Genomic DNA, 23,944 nt, shown 5'->3' on the forward strand with positions numbered 1-23,944 from the left:
CCCGATCCTCCAACTTCCTCTTGCCTGACCCATTTGCTCTTCACTGGAAGCTGCTGATCCCGGTATAACATTCAATATAATTCTTCTTTCTTCGGTGTCCCTCCACCCCTTCTTTCCGTCTATCCGCAGATCAATCATTCATTCCGGCCGACATATTAATGTATTGGGTGAATGACCTAGGTACTTTCTTTCGTAGACATTTTTCCATGTTTGAGTGAAGAGCTTCTGGCAAGGTATTAAAGGAGCAGTTCTCTAGATTCAATTCCTGCGTATGATGATGTCTGGCCTCTTTGTCATGCTAGGAGGGACATTTTTGTTTTGGAGGAGCCCTTCTGTCCCACTAGGTTGGAGCCCTTTGTTTTCTCTTTGACCCTGGGAGCCCTTTGAGATGCAGGGAGTGAGTCAGCATCTTAGCAAGCAGCATAGATCGAGCCCCAGATCCGAGCTGTAGAGGAGCTCATCAGGTTCCATCCGGCGAGTATCCTGTAAGGCGCTGAGGGCAAGTATGCTTAGTATGTCCGAAGACCTTGCAGTAGTGAGACTGAACTCTCGAAAGAGGAGATCTCATTCAAGCAGAGAGAGTCGCAAGCAGCAGTCCTAGTTGTCAACCAAGTCTAGTGAGCTCATCATCTTGGTCTGTGAATGTATCACTCCAGGTGCAAGGTTTCGTTTTCCTCTAGCCAAAGACTCCCTTTTCTTGAACATGCAACTCAGCATCAAGACCAACTCCCAAATCTTTGTGATGATTGGCTCCACCTAGAAACCCTTCCCGCTTTTTCCTCTATCAGTAGCCGAGCTAGCCCCCGGATCAGCCCGAAATCAATCAGTAGGTGACTTTGAAAGTCCTTTTCTTGAACTCCGCAAAAATACCTATTGAGAAAACCACCTGAAATATGCTCTTTGGCTTGATGCTCTTGAACTAGCCGAACGAGACCTATGCTTTCTTTTTTGTCTCCAAGGATGAGGATCAAGATAAGTGTGTTCGAACCAAGCTTTCGGTCTCCTCTTTTTTTGGGGAGTCCAATAGAAGAAGATGAAAGCATTGATTGATCTTTGATTACATGACAGTCCCAACTATCAAGCTAGACTACCAAGAAAAAGAGGAAAAAGAAAAGAAGGGGGAGAGGCAAGTTGATTCATCTAGAGGTCTACTCACCATGCCCCATGAAGAGTGCTCGTTTGATGAGTCCTGCTTTTTCTTGGGATGGCTCTTGCTAGGAGCGAAGCAAATGAGGTCGGGCTGAAATTTGGTAGTCCTTTTTTGACAAGCCAAGAAACACTATTGAAAAAAATTAGTGATCTCCCGTTAGAAGTTGATTGAGGACTTGTATTTTCAACCGCATGGAAGTCTTTGCTCTTGCCCTTGATGACTTGTTGCTTGACCTTTAATAGTTCCCTTCTAATCCTAGAAGCTCGGATCTCGGCTGCCTTGACCCTGTCATTAGTAGCTCTCATTTAGACCTTCATTTTGGCAATTCTCCATAGAGAATTGGTGCCCATAGCCCGAAGAGACCCTAGCTTCGATTCCACTTCGGCCACCTTCTCCATAGCCCATTGAAAAGGCAGCTAGAGCACCTCAATCTAGTGATGAAGACCTCCTCCCTATGAAGGATCTATAACAATGACTTGCAAAAGGCATGGGAAGAAAACCACCTTATCGAGCTGGAAGACCGCTCTAAAGCGATCCTGCGCATTGCTTCTGAGCGAGTCTGGGCATATCAAAGGCTTTGCCGAGCTAACCATTCCTTCGTTGCCTCTTAGTTTGATTAAGGGTTCTTTTTCTTTGCCTTTCGGCTAGTGTGAAATGAAATCCTGGTGCTAGCTGAGCTAGAATCATTCTTCAACCTTCGTCCAGGCGCCTAACATCGAAACCATATGAAGTCTTACCATGAGCAGATTGTATCCATTGGGCAAATATGGGTTCGATCAAGATTTATTTTTCCGGAGTACCAAAAGCGAGCATGACGTCGTTATGAACATAAAGGCCCAAGGTATAGAACCCGATAAAGAAGCTGGCCCAACTTAAATGAGATTTGATAGCTTCTTTATGGTCTAACATTCTTGCCAATACATCGTCTTTCTTCCTCTTGGGTTCGATCCATCTTTAATCTTCTCCCTCCATTCTCTAATGCAACATAGTGCTTAGAGAAGCCATTTCCCCTCTTCTTATAGGTGATTGAACGGTATAGATTGATCCATGCAAGCAAATCAGAGGACGTGTCATGCCCTCTTTGCATCTCACAACCGACATCCTTTAAGAAGACCGGAGGATGGAATTCAATAATCCAGAAGAAAAAGTCATTGTCCGTAAACACACGTCTTTTTTGGAGTGGTACAAAACTCAATATTAGTTACTTTCTTGATCAGAAATAAGGCGACGCTTTAGACTCGAAAGTGTAGGGGCCAGTGTTATGGCAATTAATAACCGGTGTAATGTGGCATATAAGGATTCGTCCAGCATATGGCCTATGCGGTTGTCCCTGAGCGTTTGAGATTCCTCTGTGGGATCTCAACCCGGTCTCCTCAGTTGGGTGTAGAGAGCAGAAGCATTCAACCCCTAACGATGATCTCCTCTCAGCTCGACTCCACAACCTTTGAACCCGTATTGAGTAAAGCTTTATTGTAGAAGAAGCAGCTCGACTTCTATCGCCTCAAAGACGTGCTTGGTTCTGCCACGTGCTGGGTTGTTGCGGCATGTCTCTAGGGTTGTTACAACTTGTCAGCAGTTGTAGCACAACTCCGAGTTTGTTAGGATGCAATTCTAAAAATTTTGGACTCCATTTATAGGTCTGAATAGCTCTCGAGAAAAGGTTACGAAGATATTGAGGTGATGACTAGGTATGGGGTGGCCTTTCAGGCCAAGCATGTCTTTAGAGAGGCCAACGGAACGGCCGACTGGGTGGCTGCAACAACTTGCATTCCCTGGCAAATGCTGTTGCCGCTCAAAAGTCGACTTGATGGGTTTAGGAGCTGATGAATGACTTTGCTCTATTTGGTTGGGTTGGAGAAGCATAGCACCATGCTAGGTTAGATTTGCAATTAGAGAAAACGATCGAGGGATCGTGGAAATATGTTCGGCTAGGATCCTTCAATGCTTAAGTTAGACAGAGTTTCGAGAGAAAATAGGAGAGATGAGCGAGAGATGGTAATAAAAGCATGGCTTGAAGATTTCTCATATTGAGGGAGTCCCCAAGCTTGATATTTTATAGGGGAGAGCGTGCTGATCTTCACGGTCAAAATCATGCTATTTACAAACGAGTAGCCTAGCTATTTTCTTATTCGTTGCTTTGTGAATTATGCCATTCCTTTTCGGATGCATCGAGATCGTGCTGAATTATAACCAATCTCGCTATTATTGTACTGATCGTTTGAAGATTTGATCAGCTGCCCATTTCTTGTGACACATATCATTATTTGATCAATGGACTGAGCTGGTAGGCGAGATTTCAAAGGGTGACGAATCTCAGTTGTATCAAAGGCATATATTCTTAAGCACAACATCTACAATCATCTACAAGATGAGGCCAAAATGCTGGTTTTTCCTAGTAGAGGTTGTTGATGTATGATGCCTCATTAAATGGTAGTGGCAACGATCTTGGCGGTTCATAGCTGATACACTGTTCACCTGGATCCGCAATTCCCACGTGTCACCGGTCCCGCCAGTTGGGGCAACCACAGCTTGGCCACAAGGTTGGAGGCCTCCCTCCCCGGGCCCGGGCAGCAGAACAGCACTCCGTGCTAACTCGGCATCTCCGCACGTGCCCAATCTGCCCATCGCCTCGCCGCTCATATTCCTTGTCTCGGCTCGCTTCCACGACCCGCCCTCTCTCGCCGTTGTGGTGGGCACTATATAGCTCTAGCATTCGATCCGTCGAACCACCGAACGAACGAAGTAGCAGTAGAGGAGAAGGGATTTGAATTAGAGATTTGGATAGAAAAGAAAGGAAAAAAAAGAAGCAATGGCAACGAGGGTGGATCTGGACGGGAATCTCATCAAACCGATGACGATCTGCATGATTGGGGCCGGGGGTTTCATCGGCTCCCACCTCTGCGAGAAACTGATGGCCGAGACCCCTCACACCGTTCTCGCCGTCGACGTCTACAACGACAAGATCAAGCACCTCCTAGACCCCCCACCGCCGGAGCAGCAGGGCGGCCGCCACCCCTGGGACGGCCGGATCCAGTTCCACCGCCTCAACATCAAGAATGACTCCCGCCTCGAAGGCCTTATCAAGATGTCTGATCTGGTTCGCCCCCTTTCCCCTTCCCTCCTCTCCAGATCTCGTTCTCCTTCTCCACACAAATGCTGGAGGATCTGGATTTCTAGATCTGTTTCCTTGTATTTTTGGTCAGGAACTTACCCATTCCAAGATCTTGTTTGAAGTGGATCTGTATTTAAAGTATATATCAGTTCTTGCTGTGCAGACTATCAATCTGGCGGCAATCTGCACGCCGGCGGACTACAACACCCGTCCTCTCGACACTATATACAGCAATTTCATCGACGCCCTTCCAGTGGTAAGTTTTGCTGTTCGTAGCTTCATGTTCTATCAATTCTATTTGTTTCGAATGTGCTTCTTGATGTGGATCTGGCAATGGATATGGTTCAGGTCAAGTATTGCTCGGAGAATGGCAAACGTCTCATTCACTTCTCGACTTGTGAGGTGTATGGGAAGACGATTGGGTCCTTCCTCTCAAAGGATCATCCGCTGCGACAGGTGTTTTTTTTTTTTTGGATTTTGGTGTCGTTATCTTTCGCTTTCATCTTGATCTTTGAAGAAATAGTTCTTTTTGTGACGTGGCACCAATCTCTTTTGTGTGTCCTATAGTTGTAGCGCCTGTTGTCTCTTGAGCTTGTATATAAGGAATCATTAGTCTATGCATATGATTTTCTCTTTATAATTAAGTGCATTCGATATCCTTCCCTTTATCTTATAATGGGAAAAATGCAGTAATTCAATTGTTAAGTATGAAATTAATGCTTTTTCTTGCCAAGAATTATTGATTCCGTATGAAATTCTTTTGTAAATTGCTTTGTTTCATCCAACCAAACCATCTGCATTTAAATGCTTATTGATCCGGTAAATGTTGAGCATTATGATGTATGATTCCTTGACCTTATCGATAATTGTTTGTCTTATATACATGACTTAATGCATCTTGTTGTGTATACATGACTTGTTGCAGCATAAGCTTATGATGATTGCACAGTGCAAGCTATCTGCATGTGTTTCCATGGATCTAGTTTACTGTAATTTTTGTGTCATCAATCATGCTTGCTCAAAAACTACGTTCTGGTGGGTACCATGAATCAATATTCTTTCCTTCCTTCCTTTTAACTGAAAATGATCCTAATTTTTGAAAATATTTTTTCATTGGCTTATATGTCAGGGGGCATAATTTGAGAGGTTAGCTATAATGGTTACAAAAGTTACAATCACTGTAATGGCCGTCGCTCCATCAAGATCTCTCCGACAACTTTATTTTGTGGCCTATTATTAGTGATGATCTGCACAATATTCTCCTCTCCTACCTGATCAATCACCTCTATCAATCTGAGGATGTAGGCCATTATTTTGTGATCCATTATCGTGCACCTGATTGGAAGCATCAACCGACTTGTGGAAGAAAATCTTCATATCACAATATGTCAAGAAGTTGATAATACTCTGGCTGGTGGGACCGGTCCAACCATCACAAATTACTATTAGTCCATATGTGGACCACTTCTCTAGCTTCTCATTATTATTAAGAAGCTCACCATAGATGTCTTTCAGTCCTGGAGGATCTACATCGGTACCAGCAGCTTGTATGGAAGAAATAACAGGCTTATAGTACGTATTGTTTGCTACATTCGCTGGGATGTGGCTAAAGTATAACCAAAATTCAATAGCTCATCATATATCCTTCTTTGTATCCTTCTTCAGCATTGTGTCAACCCTCTACTACTTTAAATCTTTGTTGGAGAATGCACGTGGATCTAAATCATAAATGGTGACTCATGATGGAATTTTTCTGGATGACTTTTTTTCTATCACAAGCTCCTAGCATAGATGCAATATGGCCACTGTCTTTGCTAACGGCCTTTCTGATTGGAGAGGTCCTCCTAAACTCTGGATCTATTCTGCAGCTTGCAGAATCGAAGCCCAACTTGTAGTATCAGGGCCCAAATCGAGCTATATGCCTGGCCATCTCATCTTGCTATCACTGATCATTCAGACTCGGCTGCATTACAGTCTAGATCTATTCCTCGTCATCTGGAGCGGACGCCTCTTCTAACTTTCTAGAGATAGAAAGGTGGTTCTGTCGCTCGGCGACTCACCTCCGCTTTCTTCGAAATCTTCTCTTTCGCTGCTCTGAAATCAGCGAAATGCTTCTTCATTAAATACCGAACATCCTGTGGGCATTTTCGGCGCATAGACATCCTTTGAACTCTGTGTTGTACTAGTTGCACTTCTAATAGTGCCGACTTGAGAGCATTTATCTATGATTCCAATAAATGTCACACTCTAGCTCCTTGTTCTTTTATGGTTCCGTTTTTGTAGGTTTATCAAATATGTCAGTTTATTAATTATTTAAAAATAGTAAAATTTTGTTATGATGAATATATTTTTTTTACTTCACAAAATACATCTGATTTATCTAAATACTAATTATATATATATATATATTTGTTTATTTATTTATATATTTTTAATAATTTTTAAATTTTAAAAAATATTTTCAAATATCATAAATTCAGAAAAATATATTTTTTACTTTAGAAAATACTTCTGAATTATGTAATATGCACTACTAACTTTTCATAATTTTTGATATTAATTGTATTATTTTTAATTATTTTTAAAATTTAAAAATAATTTTTAAATATAAATATTTTAAAAAATTAATTTTAGCTCAGATCCATGTTGAACCCAATAATAAATGCTACATATATTTTTCTAGGTCTCTGGGCATGTATTAAAAGCTATTTATTTTTTAATTTATTCCAAATTTAGGCCTAGGCTACTATGCCCATGATCACATCAAAACTTGAATAAATGGATATCAAATTTTGATGGAGAGTAGCTTGCATGCCCCTAACTATGATTCTGATTTTACAGTTTGTTTCTCTTTATATTTTTTTTATTTTTAATCTATAAATATAATTTTAATTTTTTAAAATTATATATAATTTAAAAATTAAAATTTTTTATGTCATCGTGTAGATCATCTATAGATCTACAACATATCATAAAATTAAGCCCAAATCAAAAATTTTGGCATATTTTCTTATTTTGTAAATTTCATGCTATTTTTGTCGCCAAAAAACATAGAAGGAATAAAATTGGGGAGAAGAAGCACGCCTTATTTTGGCTTGCAAATTGCAGCTCGTTCCGGCCGATTTGGGGTCAGTCCCGATTTTAATAAGCAAACTGATCTAGTCTCTGACTGAGTCGGCTCGGTACGGGTTGACCTAGGCGGTTCAAGCTGGTTCAATCTACTTTGCTATATTCCATATAAGAAAATAAGAAGTCAACTAACAAAAGATACACACCAAGTGCCTATCTGATGCAGAAGAGGGAAAGTGGAAAAGAAGGAATTAGAGATAGAGAGAGATTATAGAAAAGTGGGGTGGAACATGGGTATTTTGAAGGACAAAATCTCTTATTGGATAACCATTACATTATTCTTTTTGAAATCTTGGCATAATGCTTTGGAAGGATATATGGTTATTAGGATGCCTCCAAACTACTTCGTAAAATGTCCTTTAGGACTATTTCTCACTAAATTTTTGTATATTCAGACTAACCAAAATCTATGAGCCATTACAAACACTTCTCCATGGCCCCTAGATATGAGAGCAAGATGCTGGACCTGTCCCCAGGATGTGTAAAGAAACTTGATGCTGGTTAAAACAACTACTACGTGGCTTTCTATTGTCCTCTATATTCCATATAAGAGAACAAGTAAAGGAAGAATAGATGCACACCAAGGGTTGTCTGATGCAAAGGAGGGAAAGTGTAAAAGAAAAATGAACTAAAGAGAGATTGAAAGTAGGTTCGAACATTTATTGTGAAGAACATAATGTCTCTTAATTGACACCCATAACATTGTTCTTTTGGAAACCTTGGCTTAGTAATATGGAAGGATAGATGGTTACTCAGATGCCTTCGAGTCTTTTCCTAAAATCTCCTTTAGAACTCTTTTGTTGACTAAATTGCTGTAGATTTCGGATAAACCAAATAACTATGAGCAAAGCTAAACCTCTCCATGGCCCCCAGGTATGAGCTAAAAATGCTGGACCTGTCCCTGTGCTATGTAAAGTAACTTGATTTTAGTCCAGACAACAACTATGTGGCTTTTTCTTCTCTTCTAAATGTTTCATGGATCATAGTGGCCATCTTTAAAGTCTTAGGGACAATTCTCTCTCCTTGTGTCTCCTTTGCTATGCAAAAACTGATCTTTAGCCCTCAACACTTCACATTTTTCTTGCTATTTACCTTAATTGTGCACTTTGTTATAAATGTAATTATGGTGCATTTACTCTTCTAACTTTTTTCTTGTCTCATGACTTGCATTTTATATGATACGAGCAATATGTGCAAATAAAGTTTACGTATGCTTTTGTGTTGGTAACACTGCAAGTTGTGAAATAGATCGTAAATATAAAGAGTATATGAGGAGCTAGGAAGCATGGATATGGATATGCGAATACAAACAATTCTTGAAAAAATAGGATATGATATGTCAAATGTACAACAATAAGTAAATGCATTTGTTTTTCTTGTATGCTCAAAAAATCTTCTCTCCCTACATATGTATTAAATAGCCATCCAACAAGCATGATTAGTTTAGCATATAACACCATATAACAATATTCAACATCTCAAATTATAAGATACTTCATAAAGACATGGTTTATGCTCCATATAATGCTCTACTAGCATATACTAGCATGGTCCACAAGATGTACCATCATGGCTGCTGTGGTGGAAAATGAGCCTGATGATATGGCATGACCAGATTGGTTCAACTTAGAATTGATATGGCATTCCGCATGGCCAAACTAAGTCTACATCGATGGATTTGAGAAACGGGATGAGCATACCAGAAGACCTGCGAGGTCACATGTCACCCGACATGAAGCCCCGCAACTTGAGTGAACATTCTTTCAGCTCGGCGTCTATTCCAGATCGACCTGAATCTTCTCACCTTGGGTGACGGTTTGCCCACCCTATGTGGAAGGGCATTCCTTCCATCAAGCCGGGGATGAAGATTACTATAATAACCTTCTATGGTTATGCCAAATCTTTAGGCGATTATACTGCAATTCCAACGATTATAGCATGATTTTGATATGTTATAGTAGGGCCTTCAAAAACTTTCTAGCCCTCCATCTATATGGACCCAAAATTCTCGAATTAAAGGTACGACACTGGTAAACACAATAACGACAACATACTATTAGTATCTCTTTCCATTCGTTTTGTTGCCCAGATAGACAACCCAAGAGGGGGGGGTGAATTGGGTTTTAAAATAATTTTGCAATTAAAACGTTTGTGGATGACTAATTAATACTGTTGCAAGATGATTAATTAGTTGCTATGTGCTGTGAGTGAAATGAGAGTAAGAGAGAGAGACACAAGCAATCACAAACACAATGTTTTTATAGTGGTTCGGAGCTAACCCTTGCTCCTACGTCCACTCCCTAAGTCTCACTTGGGAATTCACTATAACCCCTCGGATTACAGCCGGTTGTTTTCCAAGCTCACAACCAAACTTGTTGTTTTACGAGGTCACAACGAACTCGGTCGGTTTTCCCAGGCTCACCGACTAGAACCACCCCGATTGTTTTCCCGGGATCACAATCGAACCCTTACACCGTTGGTTTCAACCTAGGCTCACCAACAAACCTATATACCCTTGATTCAATCCCCTGATTGAATCAAGTAAGGACAAGATGGAAAGAACAAAGACAAATAGAAAAAAACAGAGCTTCTAAAAAGCAGATATACAGCGATATTAATAAGAGTAAAGTTAAGAGCCCTCAAACACGTTTGAGTTGGAGAAGAGAAGGGCTTCTTGAACTTTGGGTCTCCTCTTGAAAATCTGGAAGACTTGAAGGCAGGAGGAGACTTCTTTTAATGCTGGGAAGAGTCGGTTGAATGGAGTTAATGGCCCTCTTCCTTCTTTTCCGTTGAAATCAGTTTGCGGAGAAAGGATGCTTGATTTCTTTGAGTGGAATGGTATATTTCTGCCTTGCTACAGTCCTCTGTGGCTATTTAAGCCATCCCCCACGGAAACTAGCCGTTAGACACATTTTTCTGCCCGTTCTGCACACTCTGCACATCCTGACAATGTGTCCGTTGGGGTCGGAGTCGACTCGCGCGATCTGGAGTCGACTCGGCTGTAACAGGAGTCGACTCATGCTTTTCTGGAGTCGGCTCGGCAACTGTTCCGAATTTGAATTAAAGTGACCTCCTCGACTGGGAGTCGACTCGACTTAACCCGGAGTCGACTCGCCAAAAACTGGAGCTGACTTGGCATTCTTGGAGTCGGCTCATCCCATGGAATTCATGGAGCTATTTTTCAACTTGGCCCACTCGAGTCGACTCGACAGTCCTGGGAGTCGACTCGGCGCTCAGAGCCCGAACTCCCTATCTTCTGTCTTTTGGCTCGTCCAGTCTTGGAGTCGACTCGAACTATTCCGGAGTCGACTCGGCTCTCAGTTTTCGAAACTCAGTCTCTGCCTTTTTGGTGTAGCGCTGCCTTGGAGGCGACTCGAGCTGTCTTGGAGTCGACTCGGCTCTCAGAGACAACAATTTTGGTCTACTGTCTTTTTGGGGTCGCGTTGTCTCGGAGTCGACTCGCGCATTGCGGGAGTCGACTCGGATCTCAGTGTCCGAAAACTGCTCTCTGACTTTTGCCTTGAATACAACTGAGAGTCGACTCTCGCTTTCTTTGGAGTCGACCTGCCAACCATCGGAGTCGACTCGCGTTCCTCAGGAGTCGACTCGGCTCTCAGGGTCGAAACTTGCTCTCTGACTTTTTGTCTGTAATTCCCTGGAGTCGACTCAAACTACTCCGGAGTCGACTCGGTAAGCATTGGAGTCGACTCGCGCACTTCAGGAGTCGACTCGCTGACAGGTTATAAATTGTGTCTTTCTGTTCATCTGTCTGTTCTCAGTCGGAGTCGACTCGTAATGTTCCGGAGTCGACTCGAGCCCGTGCCAGTGCTTCTGATACGCTTGGAGTCGACTCGTAATATCCCGGAGTCGACTCGAGTCTCAGACTTTGGTTCAAACTGACTTCTTAACTTATCCAAAATATCTTGAACCAAATCTAGAAACACTTAGACAAGATTTTCACTGAAACACTTGATTGAATTCATTAGTAAACAAAAGATATACTCAAATGCTTTGAGCTCATCAAAATCAAATAGGGTTATAATCAATCACTCCACAATCTCCCCCTTTTTGATGATGACAAAACATTGAGTATATGTAAAGTGAATTGCTCAATAAACAAGGAAATGAAATCTATAAATGAATTCAAGTGTCTGGTTTTTTAATTTATCCAAACTTGAAAGGTGTGAAACAATAAATTTTGGAGTTAAAGCTCCCCCTTTCATTTGGAATTATATAAGCCTTCATGTCATGCACTCAATTATTTGGCTTATATAGATATAATGATTTGGCTTTCTTAAAAAAAATTCAGATTCTCCCCCTCAACATATGCATTCAACTTTGTTTTGATTCCTTTTACATATCTATTAAATATTTCTCTCCCTTTTTGTCATCGTATCAAAAAGGAGGTAAGCAGAACACACAAGCAAGTAGAGATAAATGTGCACAATATTGAAGAAAATTGTCTACTCATTGTATTGATGTATATGTAGTTGTGAATACAATAAGTAAAGCTGTAAATACAAGTCAAAATACAAAAAAAAAGCTAAGGCTTCCTCGAGGAGGATGCGGCTCCCCGGGGCATTCGTTCCGCGAGTAGGGTGACCGCATTGGTGACGTGCTCTAACTGTCTGATAATGGCCGAGGTGGCCCTGCTGTGTGTCGTGTCGAGCTCGGTCACAGTCTGCTGAAGTGTGTCCAGCTTGGCGATGAGCACATTCGCCAAGCGCTCGGCCCCCTGAGTAGTGGTGCCCATGTCATGTCGGATGTCATCGCGCATCTTCCGAGTGGTGCTCGTGACATCGCTCATGCTAGAGAACTGGGCTTGTACCAGGCTCCTGACATTGTAGATTTCTTCCCGCACATGGGCCGTCATCTCGGTCACGGCTGACAGGGAAGGAACCAATGCAGAAGAGGGTGCAGGGGAGGGAGCAGTCGCTGGACCTCGGAGTTCCCTCAGCAGGTCGTCCCGAAGATCCCTCACTATCTCCTGCCGCAACTCCCGGAGCTGCTCAGGAGAAATGCGAACCTCCATGGGCTGAGTAGGTGGAGCTGAGGAGGAGGGTCCGGCTGAAGTGGTGGGAGCTGAGGTGGAGGAAAAGGTAGGGAAGTCAGAATCAGGGTTAGGACTGGGGGAGTGTCTGGAAGTATGTGTGGAGTTAGATGATTTTCTAACCCAGGTTCCCTCTACCTTACGAAACCCCATCCTGTGTAGGGTTTCCGGACGCATGCGATCTGTCCATCGCAATGCGCGAGAGGGTTCCCCCTCAGGAATAGGAATCTCGGCCTCCCTAAAGATAAGTGTGTATAGCATGCCATAGGGGAGGGTGAGCCTAGGTCTATCTAGTGGCTCACATAGATATCTATAAATGAGTTTCGGAAAGTTGATTGGGGTGTCCTAGAGGATGTAGAACATAAGGGCTAGGTCCCTCTCAGAAACAAAATCGAAGCGGCCAGTCTTCGGAAAGAGGGTCCTAGAGATGATGCTAAGGAGGAGCCGCATCTCAACAGAAAGTGAGCTAGCGGACACCTCATCTAAGGGGGACTGGGGTGGATATCCTAGAATGGCCGTAAGGGCCTCAGTCCTATCCTCGGGGTGTGTTGGAGCTACCCCTACTTGTGGAAGGTGGAGGATTTGGGCTATGAAATCCTCGGAAATAAACAATGGGACACCGGCTACAGTTCCCTCTATTCCCCCATTGCCCCTATGGACAGTACCATAAAACTCTTTAACTAGGCCAGGGTATGTGGGGAGATCTAAGGAACAAAAATACTCTAAACCCTGGGCCCGCAATCTCTCTCCTATGGTAAAGCCCTCCCGGGAGAGATAGTCAAAATCGACGTATCTCCCGGTGGAGACCGCCTTCCCGGCGCACGGCCTCGAGGGAACCTCCCTCGGCGGGGAACGAACCGGAGGTTGTGGCCTCACGGGATCGTTCCGAGCCTTGGAACGTCTCTCGGCACCGGTCGCGGGTTGGGGTCTCTTCCGGCTTGGGACAACGACTTTACGAGGCATGGTCGACCTAAAATGGGGTAAAACGCTAATGGATGGAGGAAGGTCGACGGGAAAAAAAACTAAGGGTGGCCGGAGACGACGTAGGAGACGACTCTAGGGTTTGTGAATAGTGGCGGCGGTGAATAGAAGTGTTGAGTAAACGCTTGAATTAGGGTTAAAAAAGTCGGATCCCGACTGCGAGTCGACTCCTGTAAGTCTTGAGTCGACTCGACCTCGAGTCGACTCCAAAATATGCGCGAGTCGACTCTCCTTATGCGCTTATTGACCTAGAGTCGACTCCCGACTGTATGCGAGTCGACTCCCCCTCTGCTGCCATCGATCTCGAGTCGACTCCCGTAAATATGCGAGTCGACTCCCCCTTACGAGCCGACTCTGAAACTTACTCGAGTCGTCTCGAACTCTGGCACGCACCTAAAAATCATGCTATGTTCGTGCCGAATGAGGGAAAATCACTAAGTTATGGTCTGATTTGATGATCATTGAAAAGAAACTCTATATTAACCACAATCTAATCATCAAAATCAATGAACTAGAAGAGAATATCACTAGGATGGATCAATCACTCCTAATCCTCTTCTAAGTACACTAAATCTCTCTTCACTCAAGAGTTTTGTGAAGATATCAGCTAATTGATCATTAATGCAAACAAATTGAAGTGTCACATCACCATTCATTACATGATCTCTTATGAAGTGATGTCTTATCTCAATATGTTTAGTTCTTGAATGCTGAATTGGATTTTTAGTTAGATTAATGGCACTAGTATTATCACAATTAATGGAAATTTTATCCTGTTTAATGCCGTAATCTTCCAATTATTGTTTGATCCACATGATTTGAGCACAACAACTCCCGGCTGCAACATATTCAGCTTCAGCAGTAGATAATGCAACCGAATTTTGTTTCTTGCTAAACCATGAGATTAAGTTTTCTCCTAGGAATTGACATGACCCGCTGGTGCTTTTTCTATCAAGTTTACATCCAGCAAAGTCTGAATCTATGTATCCTATTAAGTTCAGGCTAGATTCTTTAGAATACCATAATCCTATGTTCTTTGTTTCTATTAGGTATTTAAAGATTCTCTTGACTGCAATTAGATGAGATTCCTTAGGATTAGACTGATATCTAGCACACATACAAACACTAAACATGATATCAGGTCTACTTGCAGTAAGATACAATAAAGATCCTATCATCCCTCTATATAACTTCTGATCTACAGATTTACCTGATTCATCTTGGTCTAATTTGCATGATGAGCTCATGGGGGTGTTGATTGATTTGTTTCCCTCCATATCAAACTTCTTAAGCATCTCCTTGATGTATTTGGCTTGATTGATGAAGATGCCTTCTTCAGATTGTTTGATTTGAAGCCCGAGGAAATAGTTCAGCTTTCCTATCATGCTCATCTCAAATTCACTCTGCATCAAGTCAGCAAATTCTTCGCAGAGGCGATTGTTAGTAGCACCGAAAATAATATCATCAACATAAATCTGCACTAACAACATATCTTTATTTTTCTTCTTTAGAAACAATGTTGTATCTACATTTCCCCTAGAAAACTCATGTTCTAATAGGAATTTGCTAAGCCTCTCATACCATGCTCTAGGTGCTTGTTTCAAACCATAAAGTGCTTTGTTAAGTTTATACACGTGATTAGGGTATTGATGATTCTCAAACCCAGGAGGTTGTTCTACATACACCTCCTCATTAATATACCCATTTAGAAATGCACTTTTTACATCCATTTGAAATAACTTGAAATCCTTAGAACGTGCAAATGCTAATAATAATCTAATTGCCTCGAGTCTAGCTACAGGAGCAAAGGTTTCATCAAAATCTATACCTTCTTCTTGATTATACCCCTTTGCTACTAGTCTAGCCTTATTCCTTATTACAATTCCATTTTCATCAAGTTTGTTTTTATATATCCATTTGGTACCTATGATTGAATATTTAGGAGGTCTTTCAACTAGATTCCATACATTGTTTCTAGTAAATTGGTTTAATTCTTCTTGCATTGCATTTATCCAATTTACATCTTTTTCAGCTTCTTCTATGTGTTTGGGCTCAAAATGTGAAACGAAAGCTAGATGATTGTTTAAGTTCCTAAGAGTGCTCTAGTCCTAACAGGTTGAGATGGATCATCTAGAATTAATTTCTTAGGATGCCCGTGAGCAAACCTCCAAGCCTTAGTTAGCCCATGATCCATAATAGCCTCTTGGCTTGATGATGCATTTCCAATTAATTTTTGATTATCATCTTGTAATGTCATCTCATCTATCTTTTCTTCAAGAATTTCAGCATCATCATCAAGATTAACTCTCTTACTAGAAGAGATATCACTAGAATCATCAAAAACGACATGTATGGATTCTTCTATAACTAGGGTTCTTTTATTAAAGACTCTATAGGCTTTACTAGTTGTAGAGTACCCCAAGAATATACCCTCATCCGATTTAGAGTCAAATTTTCCTAGATTATCTTTCCCATTATTATGAACAAAACACCTACATCCAAAGATATGAAAATAGTTCACTTTTGGTTTTCTGTTTTTCCAAAGTTCATAAGGTGTTTTCTTTATAATGGGTCTTAATAAAACTCTATTTAATATATGACATGAGGTATTTATGGCTTCTCCCCAAAAGTACTTAGGGAGATTACTTTCACATAACATGGTTCTAGCCATTTCCTCTAGAGTTCTACTTTTTCTTTCCACAACTCCATTTTGTTGTGGTGTCCTAGGTGCAGAAAAATTATGAGTTATCCCCTTTTTACTACAAAACTCATCAAATAAATGATTTTCAAATTCGGTTCCATGGTCACTTCTAATAGCTATGACTGAAGTGTCTCTAGCATTTGTTACTTCTTTATGAAATTTCTTGAAAATTGAAAATGCTTGATCCTTATGACCTAAGAACATGACCCAAGTGTATCTAGAATAATCATCTACGATAACTAGACCATATTTATTTCCACCTAGACTTGTGGTTCTAGTTGGTCCGAATAGGTCCATGTGTAGTAGTTCTAGAGGTCTAGAGGTAGAGACACAATTTATAGATTTAAAGGAGTTCCTTGATTGTTTGCCAAATTGACATGCTTCACATATTTTATTCTTTTCAAACTTTAGTTTTGGCAAACCTATCACGGAATCTCTTTTAACTAGTTTTGATATGGTGTCCATGCTTGCATGACCTAACTTACGGTGCCATAACCAACTAGCATAATTTTCCTTAGTTTCATTAACAACTAAACATGGGTTATGTTTGGCAAGATCCTCAAGGTCTACAACATACACATTTCCACGTCTTATTTCTTTAAAAACTAAACTATTGTCATTTGGGTTTGTTATGATGCATAGTGATGGTTTAAACATAACATCATAACCTCTATCACACAATTGACTAATGCTTAGTAGATTATGCTTAAGACCATCAACATATCGAACATTATCAATAAAAGTTGAAGGGGTAATTTGTACTTTACCTATACCAATGATGTGACCTTGGTTATTGTCTCCAAAAGTCACAGCACCTCCCTTCTTAGCTTCAAGGGTGAAGAATTGATCCTTGTCACCCGTCATGTGTCTTGAGCAGCCACTGTCCAAGTACCAACAATTTTTGTCGACTTTGGCTGCAAGACACTCCTACACAAGCAAATCATATAGTTTTAGGTACCCAAGTTTTCTTGGGTCCTTCATGGTTAGTAGTGTTGGTTCCTTTTGGAACCCAAATTCTTTTAATTTTTCTTTTAGTTTTTCCTTTCCTATAATCACATATATTTGCTTTATGTCCTAAAATTCCACAACAAAAACAGGTTATTTTTTTAGTTTTACTTTTCCCTGCTTTAACAAAGAAGTTACTAAGGAGTTTTTGCTTATTTTTAGGTTTATACCCTAAACCCGCTCTATTGAATACAGCTCGTTGACTATTAAGTATCATCTCTAATTTTTTTGAGCTATATGTAAATTTTTCTACAATGGGCTTGTATTTTTCAAGTTCTAGTGTCAATTTTTGTTTTTCTGTTTTTAGATCATTTAGTTCTTTTGTGAGACTCTCATTTATATGTTTATTGTTTTTGGGTTCTAATGTTTCTTTGTTCAGCCTTTCATTTTCTTTAGTTAAGGTATTATTCTTTTGTATCAAGATTTGGTTGCTTGTTTTAAGTTCTACATTTTCTTTGATAAGAACATCTTTATCCTTAACTAATGAATCATACTTACGGAGATGAGTTTGGTTAGTTACTTTTAGTTCTTTGTTTTTAACGTTTATTGTTTTGTATTCATCCATTAATTCATTGAAAGCATCATATAATTCATCGAAAGTAAAATCTAAATGTGGTGCGGATGTTACCTCATTGTCGTTGGCCATAAAACACAGATTTGCCTTTTCTTCTTGTTCTTCATCCGATGATGATGATGAGGTGTCGGAGTCCGATAGGGTGGAGACGAGGACTTTCTTCTTCTTGTACTTGCTCCCCTTTTTCAGCAAGGGACACTCAGCTCTGAAGTGCCCCGGCTTCTTGCACTCATAACAACCGATCCCCTCATTTTTCCTTTCCTTACCTTTATCCTTGTGATAGGAATTTGAGGGGCCTCTCCTTTGATGTGAGGATTTCTTCCCGTTGATGAATCTTCTGAACTTACGCACGAGAAGAGCCTCATCATCATCTCCCTCATGATCTTCTTCTTCACTGCTGCTACTGCAAGACAAGTCTTTGTTAGATGATGTAGATTTGAGAGCTATTACCTTTTTCTTATGGGAGGACTCTTCTTCGCTGTGTTGCTTCATTGTTAGCTCGTGCGTCATTAGGGATCCAAGAAGCTCCTCAAGTGGTAGCTTGTTCAAGTCCTTGGCTTCTTGGATTGCCGTCACTTTGGCTTCCCATGACCTTGGTAGACAGCGAAGAATCTTCCTGACAAGATCACTGTTAGTATAGTTTTTGCCAAGGCTTTTTAGGCCATTGACAATGTCAGTAAATCTAGTGAACATGCAAGTGATTGTTTCATTAGAATCCATCTTAAATGGTTCATACTTATGAACCAATATATTTATTTTGGATTCTTTGACTTGATTCGTGCCCTCATGGGTCACTTCGAGTCTCTCCCAAATCTCTTTTGCAGAATTGCAAGTAGAGACCCTATTGAATTCATTCCTATCTAATGCACAGTAAAGCACATTCATTGCTTTGGCATTGAGTTGTGCCTTTCTCATGTCATGGTCATCCCAATCCTTTTCAAGTTTGGGTACAGTGACACCCTCTACATAGATGGATGGGATGTATGGTCCATTTAATATAATGGTCCACATCTCATAGTCTTGGGCTTGGATAAATATTTTCATCCTAGCCTTCCAATATGAGTAGTCGGATCCATTAAAGAATGGGGGTCTTTGGGTGGACTGACCCTCAATGTGGGAAGATCCAAATGGGGTTGTCATTTTGATCTTTTACTCTTAGGGTAGAAGAGTTTAGGCTCTGATACCACTTGTTGCCCAGATAGACAACCCAAGAGGGGGGGGTGAATTGGGTTTTAAAATAATTTTGCAATTAAAACGTTTGTGGATGACTAATTAATACTGTTGCAAGATGATTAATTAGTTGCTATATGCTGTGAGTGAAATGAGAGTAAGAGAGAGAGACACAAGCAATCACAAACACAATGTTTTTATAGTGGTTCGGAGCTAACTCTTGCTCCTACGTCCACTCCCCAAGTCTCACTTGGGAATTCACTATAACTCCTCGGATTACAGCCGGTTGTTTTCCAAGCTCACAACCAAACTTGTTGTTTTACGAGGTCACAACGAACTCGGTCGGTTTTTCCAGGCTCACCGACTAGAACCACCCCGATTGTTTTCCCGGGATCACAATCGAACCCTTACACCGTTGGTTTCAACCTAGGCTCACCAACAAACCTATATACCCTTGATTCAATCCCCTGATTGAATCAAGTAAGGACAAGATGGAAAGAACAAAGACAAATAGAAAAAAACAGAGCTTCTAAAAAGCAGATATACAGCGATATTAATAAGAGTAAAGTTAAGAGCCCTCAAACACGTTTGAGTTGGAGAAGAGAAGGGCTTCTTGAACTTTGGGTCTCCTCTTGAAAATCTGGAAGACTTGAAGGCAGGAGGAGACTTCTTTTAATGCTGGAAAGAGTCGGTTGAATGGAGTTAATGGCCCTCTTCCTTCTTTTCCGTTGAAATCAGTTTGCGGAGAAAGGATGCTTGATTTCTTTGAGTGGAATGGTATATTTCTGCCTTGCTACAGTCCTCTATGGCTATTTAAGCCATCCCCCACGGAAACTAGCCGTTAGACACATTTTTCTGCCCGTTCTGCACACTCTGCACATCCTGACAATGTGTCCGTTGGGGTCGGAGTCGACTCGCGCGATCTGGAGTCGACTCGGCTGTAACAGGAGTCGACTCATGCTTTTCTGGAGTCGGCTCGGCAACTGTTCCGAATTTGAATTAAAGTGACCTCCTCGACTGGGAGTCGACTCGACTTAACCCGGAGTCGACTCGCCAAAAACTGGAGCTGACTTGGCATTCTTGGAGTCGGCTCATCCCATGGAATTCATGGAGCTATTTTTCAACTTGGCCCACTCGAGTCGACTCGACAGTCCTAGGAGTCGACTCGGCGCTCAGAGCCCGAACTCCCTATCTTCTGTCTTTTGGCTCGTCCAGTCTTGGAGTCGACTCGAACTGTTCCGGAGTCGACTCGGCTCTCAGTTTCCGAAACTCAGTCTTCTGCCTTTTTGGTGTAGCGCTGCCTTGGAGGCGACTCGAGCTGTCTTGGAGTCGACTCGGCTCTCAGAGACAACAATTTGGTCTACTGTCTTTTTGGGGTCGCGTTGTCTCGGAGTCGACTCGCGCATTGCGGGAGTCGACTCGGATCTCAGTGTCCGAAAACTGCTCTCTGACTTTTGCCTTGAATACAACTGAGAGTCGACTCTCGCTTTCTTTGGAGTCGACCTGCCAACCATCGGAGTCGACTCGCGTTCCTCAGGAGTCGACTCGGCTCTCAGGGTCGAAACTTGCTGTCTGACTTTTTGTCTGTAACTCCCTGGAGTCGACTCAAACTACTCCGGAGTCGACTCGGTAAGCATTGGAGTCGACTCGCGCACTTCAGGAGTCGACTCGCTGACAGGTTATAAATTGTGTCTTTCTGTTCATCTGTCTGTTCTCAGTCGGAGTCGACTCGTAATGTTCCGGAGTCGACTCGAGCCTGTGCCAGTGCTTCTGATACGCTTGGAGTCGACTCGTAATATCCCGGAGTCGACTTGAGTCTCAGACTTTGGTTCAAACTGACTTCTTAACTTATCCAAAATATCTTGAACCAAATCTAGAAACACTTAGACAAGATTTTCACTGAAACACTTGATTGAATTCATTAGTAAACAAAAGATATACTCAAATGCTTTGAGCTCATCAAAATCAAATAGGATTATAATCAATCACTCCACACGTTTCTTCCACTATTTCCTTCTAACTTAAGCATTGAAGGGCTTAGCCAGAGCCAATCCAACAAGCCTTTTGATGACCCCCTTTGGTTGTCTTGCAGATCGATGGAAGTAGCACACGTAAGCGAATTTGGAGATCGGCAGCAACAATGTCCATCACTAAAATGTTGACTATTAATCAAAAACATAAGTAGGCAATAGACATATATAATATAATACAAATAACATTCTAAATCTGTTATACTAGAAGTACATGCAGTAGCCAGCAAACTAGCAACATAATTAGAAGACAAATGCATCCTAGGGAAAAAATAATGAGAATATAGGAAGAAAAAAAATAAGAATTCAGCAAAAAATTAGTAGTTAAAACATGAACTAACTAAATTCAGATCATTGTTTCTTTAAGATTATTGAACCTAGATAGAAATCTTGGTTCAGAATTTAGTTGTCTTAAGCTTGATAACTCTACTGACACTAAAAGTTTCCCTTAAATATCTAGGAGTATCTAGGAAGTATCCATATCCCTAAAAGTATCCTAGGAGTACACCGGAAGTATCCAAGTATATCAAAAAGTATCCGGGTTCCAAAAAATAATAAAATAATGAGGATACTTATTTCCTGTATTGAATGCGTTTTGGGCCTGTATCAGAGTATCCATATCCAATATGTATTCAATACTTGCTTGGCACTTGTTTTAGAGTATCTGTGCTTTGTACAAGAGGAGTTCCCAAGCATTACATGTCTAGTTATGTGCCTTCACTGGGAAACTGTTGGACATTAGGTTGCTTGGTAAGCATCTCGTCATGTCATTTGCCTAGAGTAAGTTTATTAATCAGGCATAGGCCTCGATTTCAAGTGAATTTACATATTTTTAGGTTCTCAGCTAATCCTCCAGTTCCTTACATTATAAGATCAGTGTAATCAGGTTACTTCAAATGTTACATATCTGCTGCTGTGGCTGCTGCTCCTGCTTAGAAAACACAAAATGCAGGGCAAATCTACAGGATCACCTTTATGCACTCCCCAATGATGCTAGGCAAAGTGTTTAAAGAAATAAATCAGTCCTCTAAGTTTGAGCACTAAAACAATCTCTAATGGGTCCTAGGGGTAGTCTCCACCTTTGCAATAATTATTGATGCATGTCATCAGAAACAGCCATATAGTGGCACTTTCATTCTGTCTTGAGTGGTCACTGGAAAGGGGCCTACAGAGGGCTAAACAGCAACTTTATTTCAGGTTAGTGAAAAAGGGGATGGTGCAGTTAGATTTCAAGCTCAGGAAAGATTTTGGGACTGATTTGAGATAGGTTTGAAGGTTGCAGTTAACCATGAAAAAAGGTATGCGGTCTTGGCTGGTAGATTTTGAAAGATCTCAAAGAAAGGTGGTTAAGATCAGCAAAACAATGGCAGATTATGGTGGCTGTCTGTTTGCTAATTGGCTGCAGGTGTTTGCCTGCATAAGAGCTGTTTATAGGATGGCCAGAAATTATTTATATGAGAAAGCTGCTAGGTGGAGATGAGACAGAGATGGAAGCCTCAACTCACTCCAAAAGTTCTCTGGCTTGGTCCACATCTGAAATGAAGCATTGTTTTAAGGGACTGTTAGATGCAAGCAGGTTCATGTTCATAGGATGTGATTATAGTTTTATGCTGGCCATGAATCTACTGCAACCCTCTTTGTTTATCCAGGCTTGGGACTGGCTATGTTCAAAATATAGGCAGAGTTAAGAATACTGATAATAACCAATCCTTGTTTGATATATCCGTGGCCAGTTTTGAATTCCTTTACATGAAGTGTTAACAATCTGCAAACATACATTGCTCTGTCATTTTTAGTTTTCAGTCAATTGTCAAGTTATAGACAAATTCAAGGCCTTACTAAACTGGTAATGCTGCATATTGCAAACCTGTATAGAAATGAATATATGATATCAAATCAATTTGTTTCTGTGATATGCTTTTAATAATTTTTGTACGTGGTACAGAACCGGGTGTTCACATTAGTGAGATGCAAAGAGGTGGTCAAGGGGCTGCCTAGCACCTAGGTGCTAGATGGGTGCCTATGCATGGGGTACCTATATGGGTACAAAGGTCAAGGTGGTCAAAAATAATAAACTAAAAATAAATAATAAATAAAAGGAGAAACCTAAAAAGATAAATATAATATAAGAGCTTAAGATTGGTCAAAAAATAAGATAGGTAGATGGCGATGGCTATTTCGCTTGGTAACATCTTGCACTAATTTACAAAAAAATGTTTTTTAACATACCCAAACATGATGCCAGATGGCATTTTTTTAAAACTATGAATTCAAGGGAAATATAAGAGAACAAACTTTACTGTTTATTTTACCCAGCATTCATTATATAAAAAAAGCTCGGCAGGTGTCTATAAAGTTAACCAGTTGTTTGTGCTCGAAACTTGCTCAAAACAAATATCTATACATATGATTCATTGCCCAATCAAAATTAAGCCCTTAGCTTCATAAAACATTGACACAATGAGGCTCCAGTTAATGCCACAAAAACAAAAAGAAAACTATCCCCTTTAGCTGAATATCTGACGGCATTCACTGACATAGAACTTGTCTTTTGACTCCATTTTGGCATGGCTATTATTATGGTGCTTTCTCAAAGATGGTTCAACCCTTAAGAAAATTGCTAATAATGGTTACGAAATATTCTTCATGGTTTATTTTGGTCCAGTTCAGATATTTCACATTGAATAATATCACCTATAGGAGTGTGAAAATAGGTCATATCCAATGGGCATTGTAGGCATCCTCTCTAGTGTTAACGTAATTCAGAAAGCCGTACATGGCCTTATAAGAAGCTGTAATTTTACAATCTTGACATAGGAGAACTACAAATCAGGGCTTTGTTCATTGTTATCAGTTTAGGGGGCACCTAGTTGTGCTGATTCAAATTCTTCTGAATATCTTCATTTATGCACTAAACTTTCCCAAAAGACTTATTTCAGAGGTGGAGATAGTTTCTTGAGGGCATTTTCGTCACCAGTGTTTGAATCTAAGGTGTTTAAGTTGTTTTCTATATGGCTTATTGGTTGCAGATTTGTCTTCAAG

General features: G+C 40.9%; 1 protein-coding gene across 1 annotated transcript in view; it reads left to right on the forward strand.

The window, feature by feature from the left end:
- The first annotated feature begins 3,707 nt into the window (after positions 1-3,707).
- Positions 3,708-23,944, forward strand: part of LOC103697928 (UDP-D-apiose/UDP-D-xylose synthase 2-like) — a 33,049-nt gene continuing 12,812 nt past the window's right edge. Inside the window, exons 1-3 of the mRNA XM_039118340.2 lie at positions 3,708-4,247; positions 4,426-4,518; positions 4,611-4,718. Coding sequence (XP_038974268.2) covers positions 3,960-4,247; positions 4,426-4,518; positions 4,611-4,718 — 489 coding nt within the window. The 5' untranslated portion in view covers positions 3,708-3,959. The remainder of the gene's footprint in view (positions 4,248-4,425; positions 4,519-4,610; positions 4,719-23,944) is intronic.

This window comes from Phoenix dactylifera, chromosome 11, assembly GCF_051530095.1.
Source record: "Phoenix dactylifera cultivar Ajwa chromosome 11, Ajwa_hap1_PhDact_Kaust_v1.1, whole genome shotgun sequence".
Lineage (NCBI taxonomy): Eukaryota > Viridiplantae > Streptophyta > Magnoliopsida > Arecales > Arecaceae > Phoenix > Phoenix dactylifera.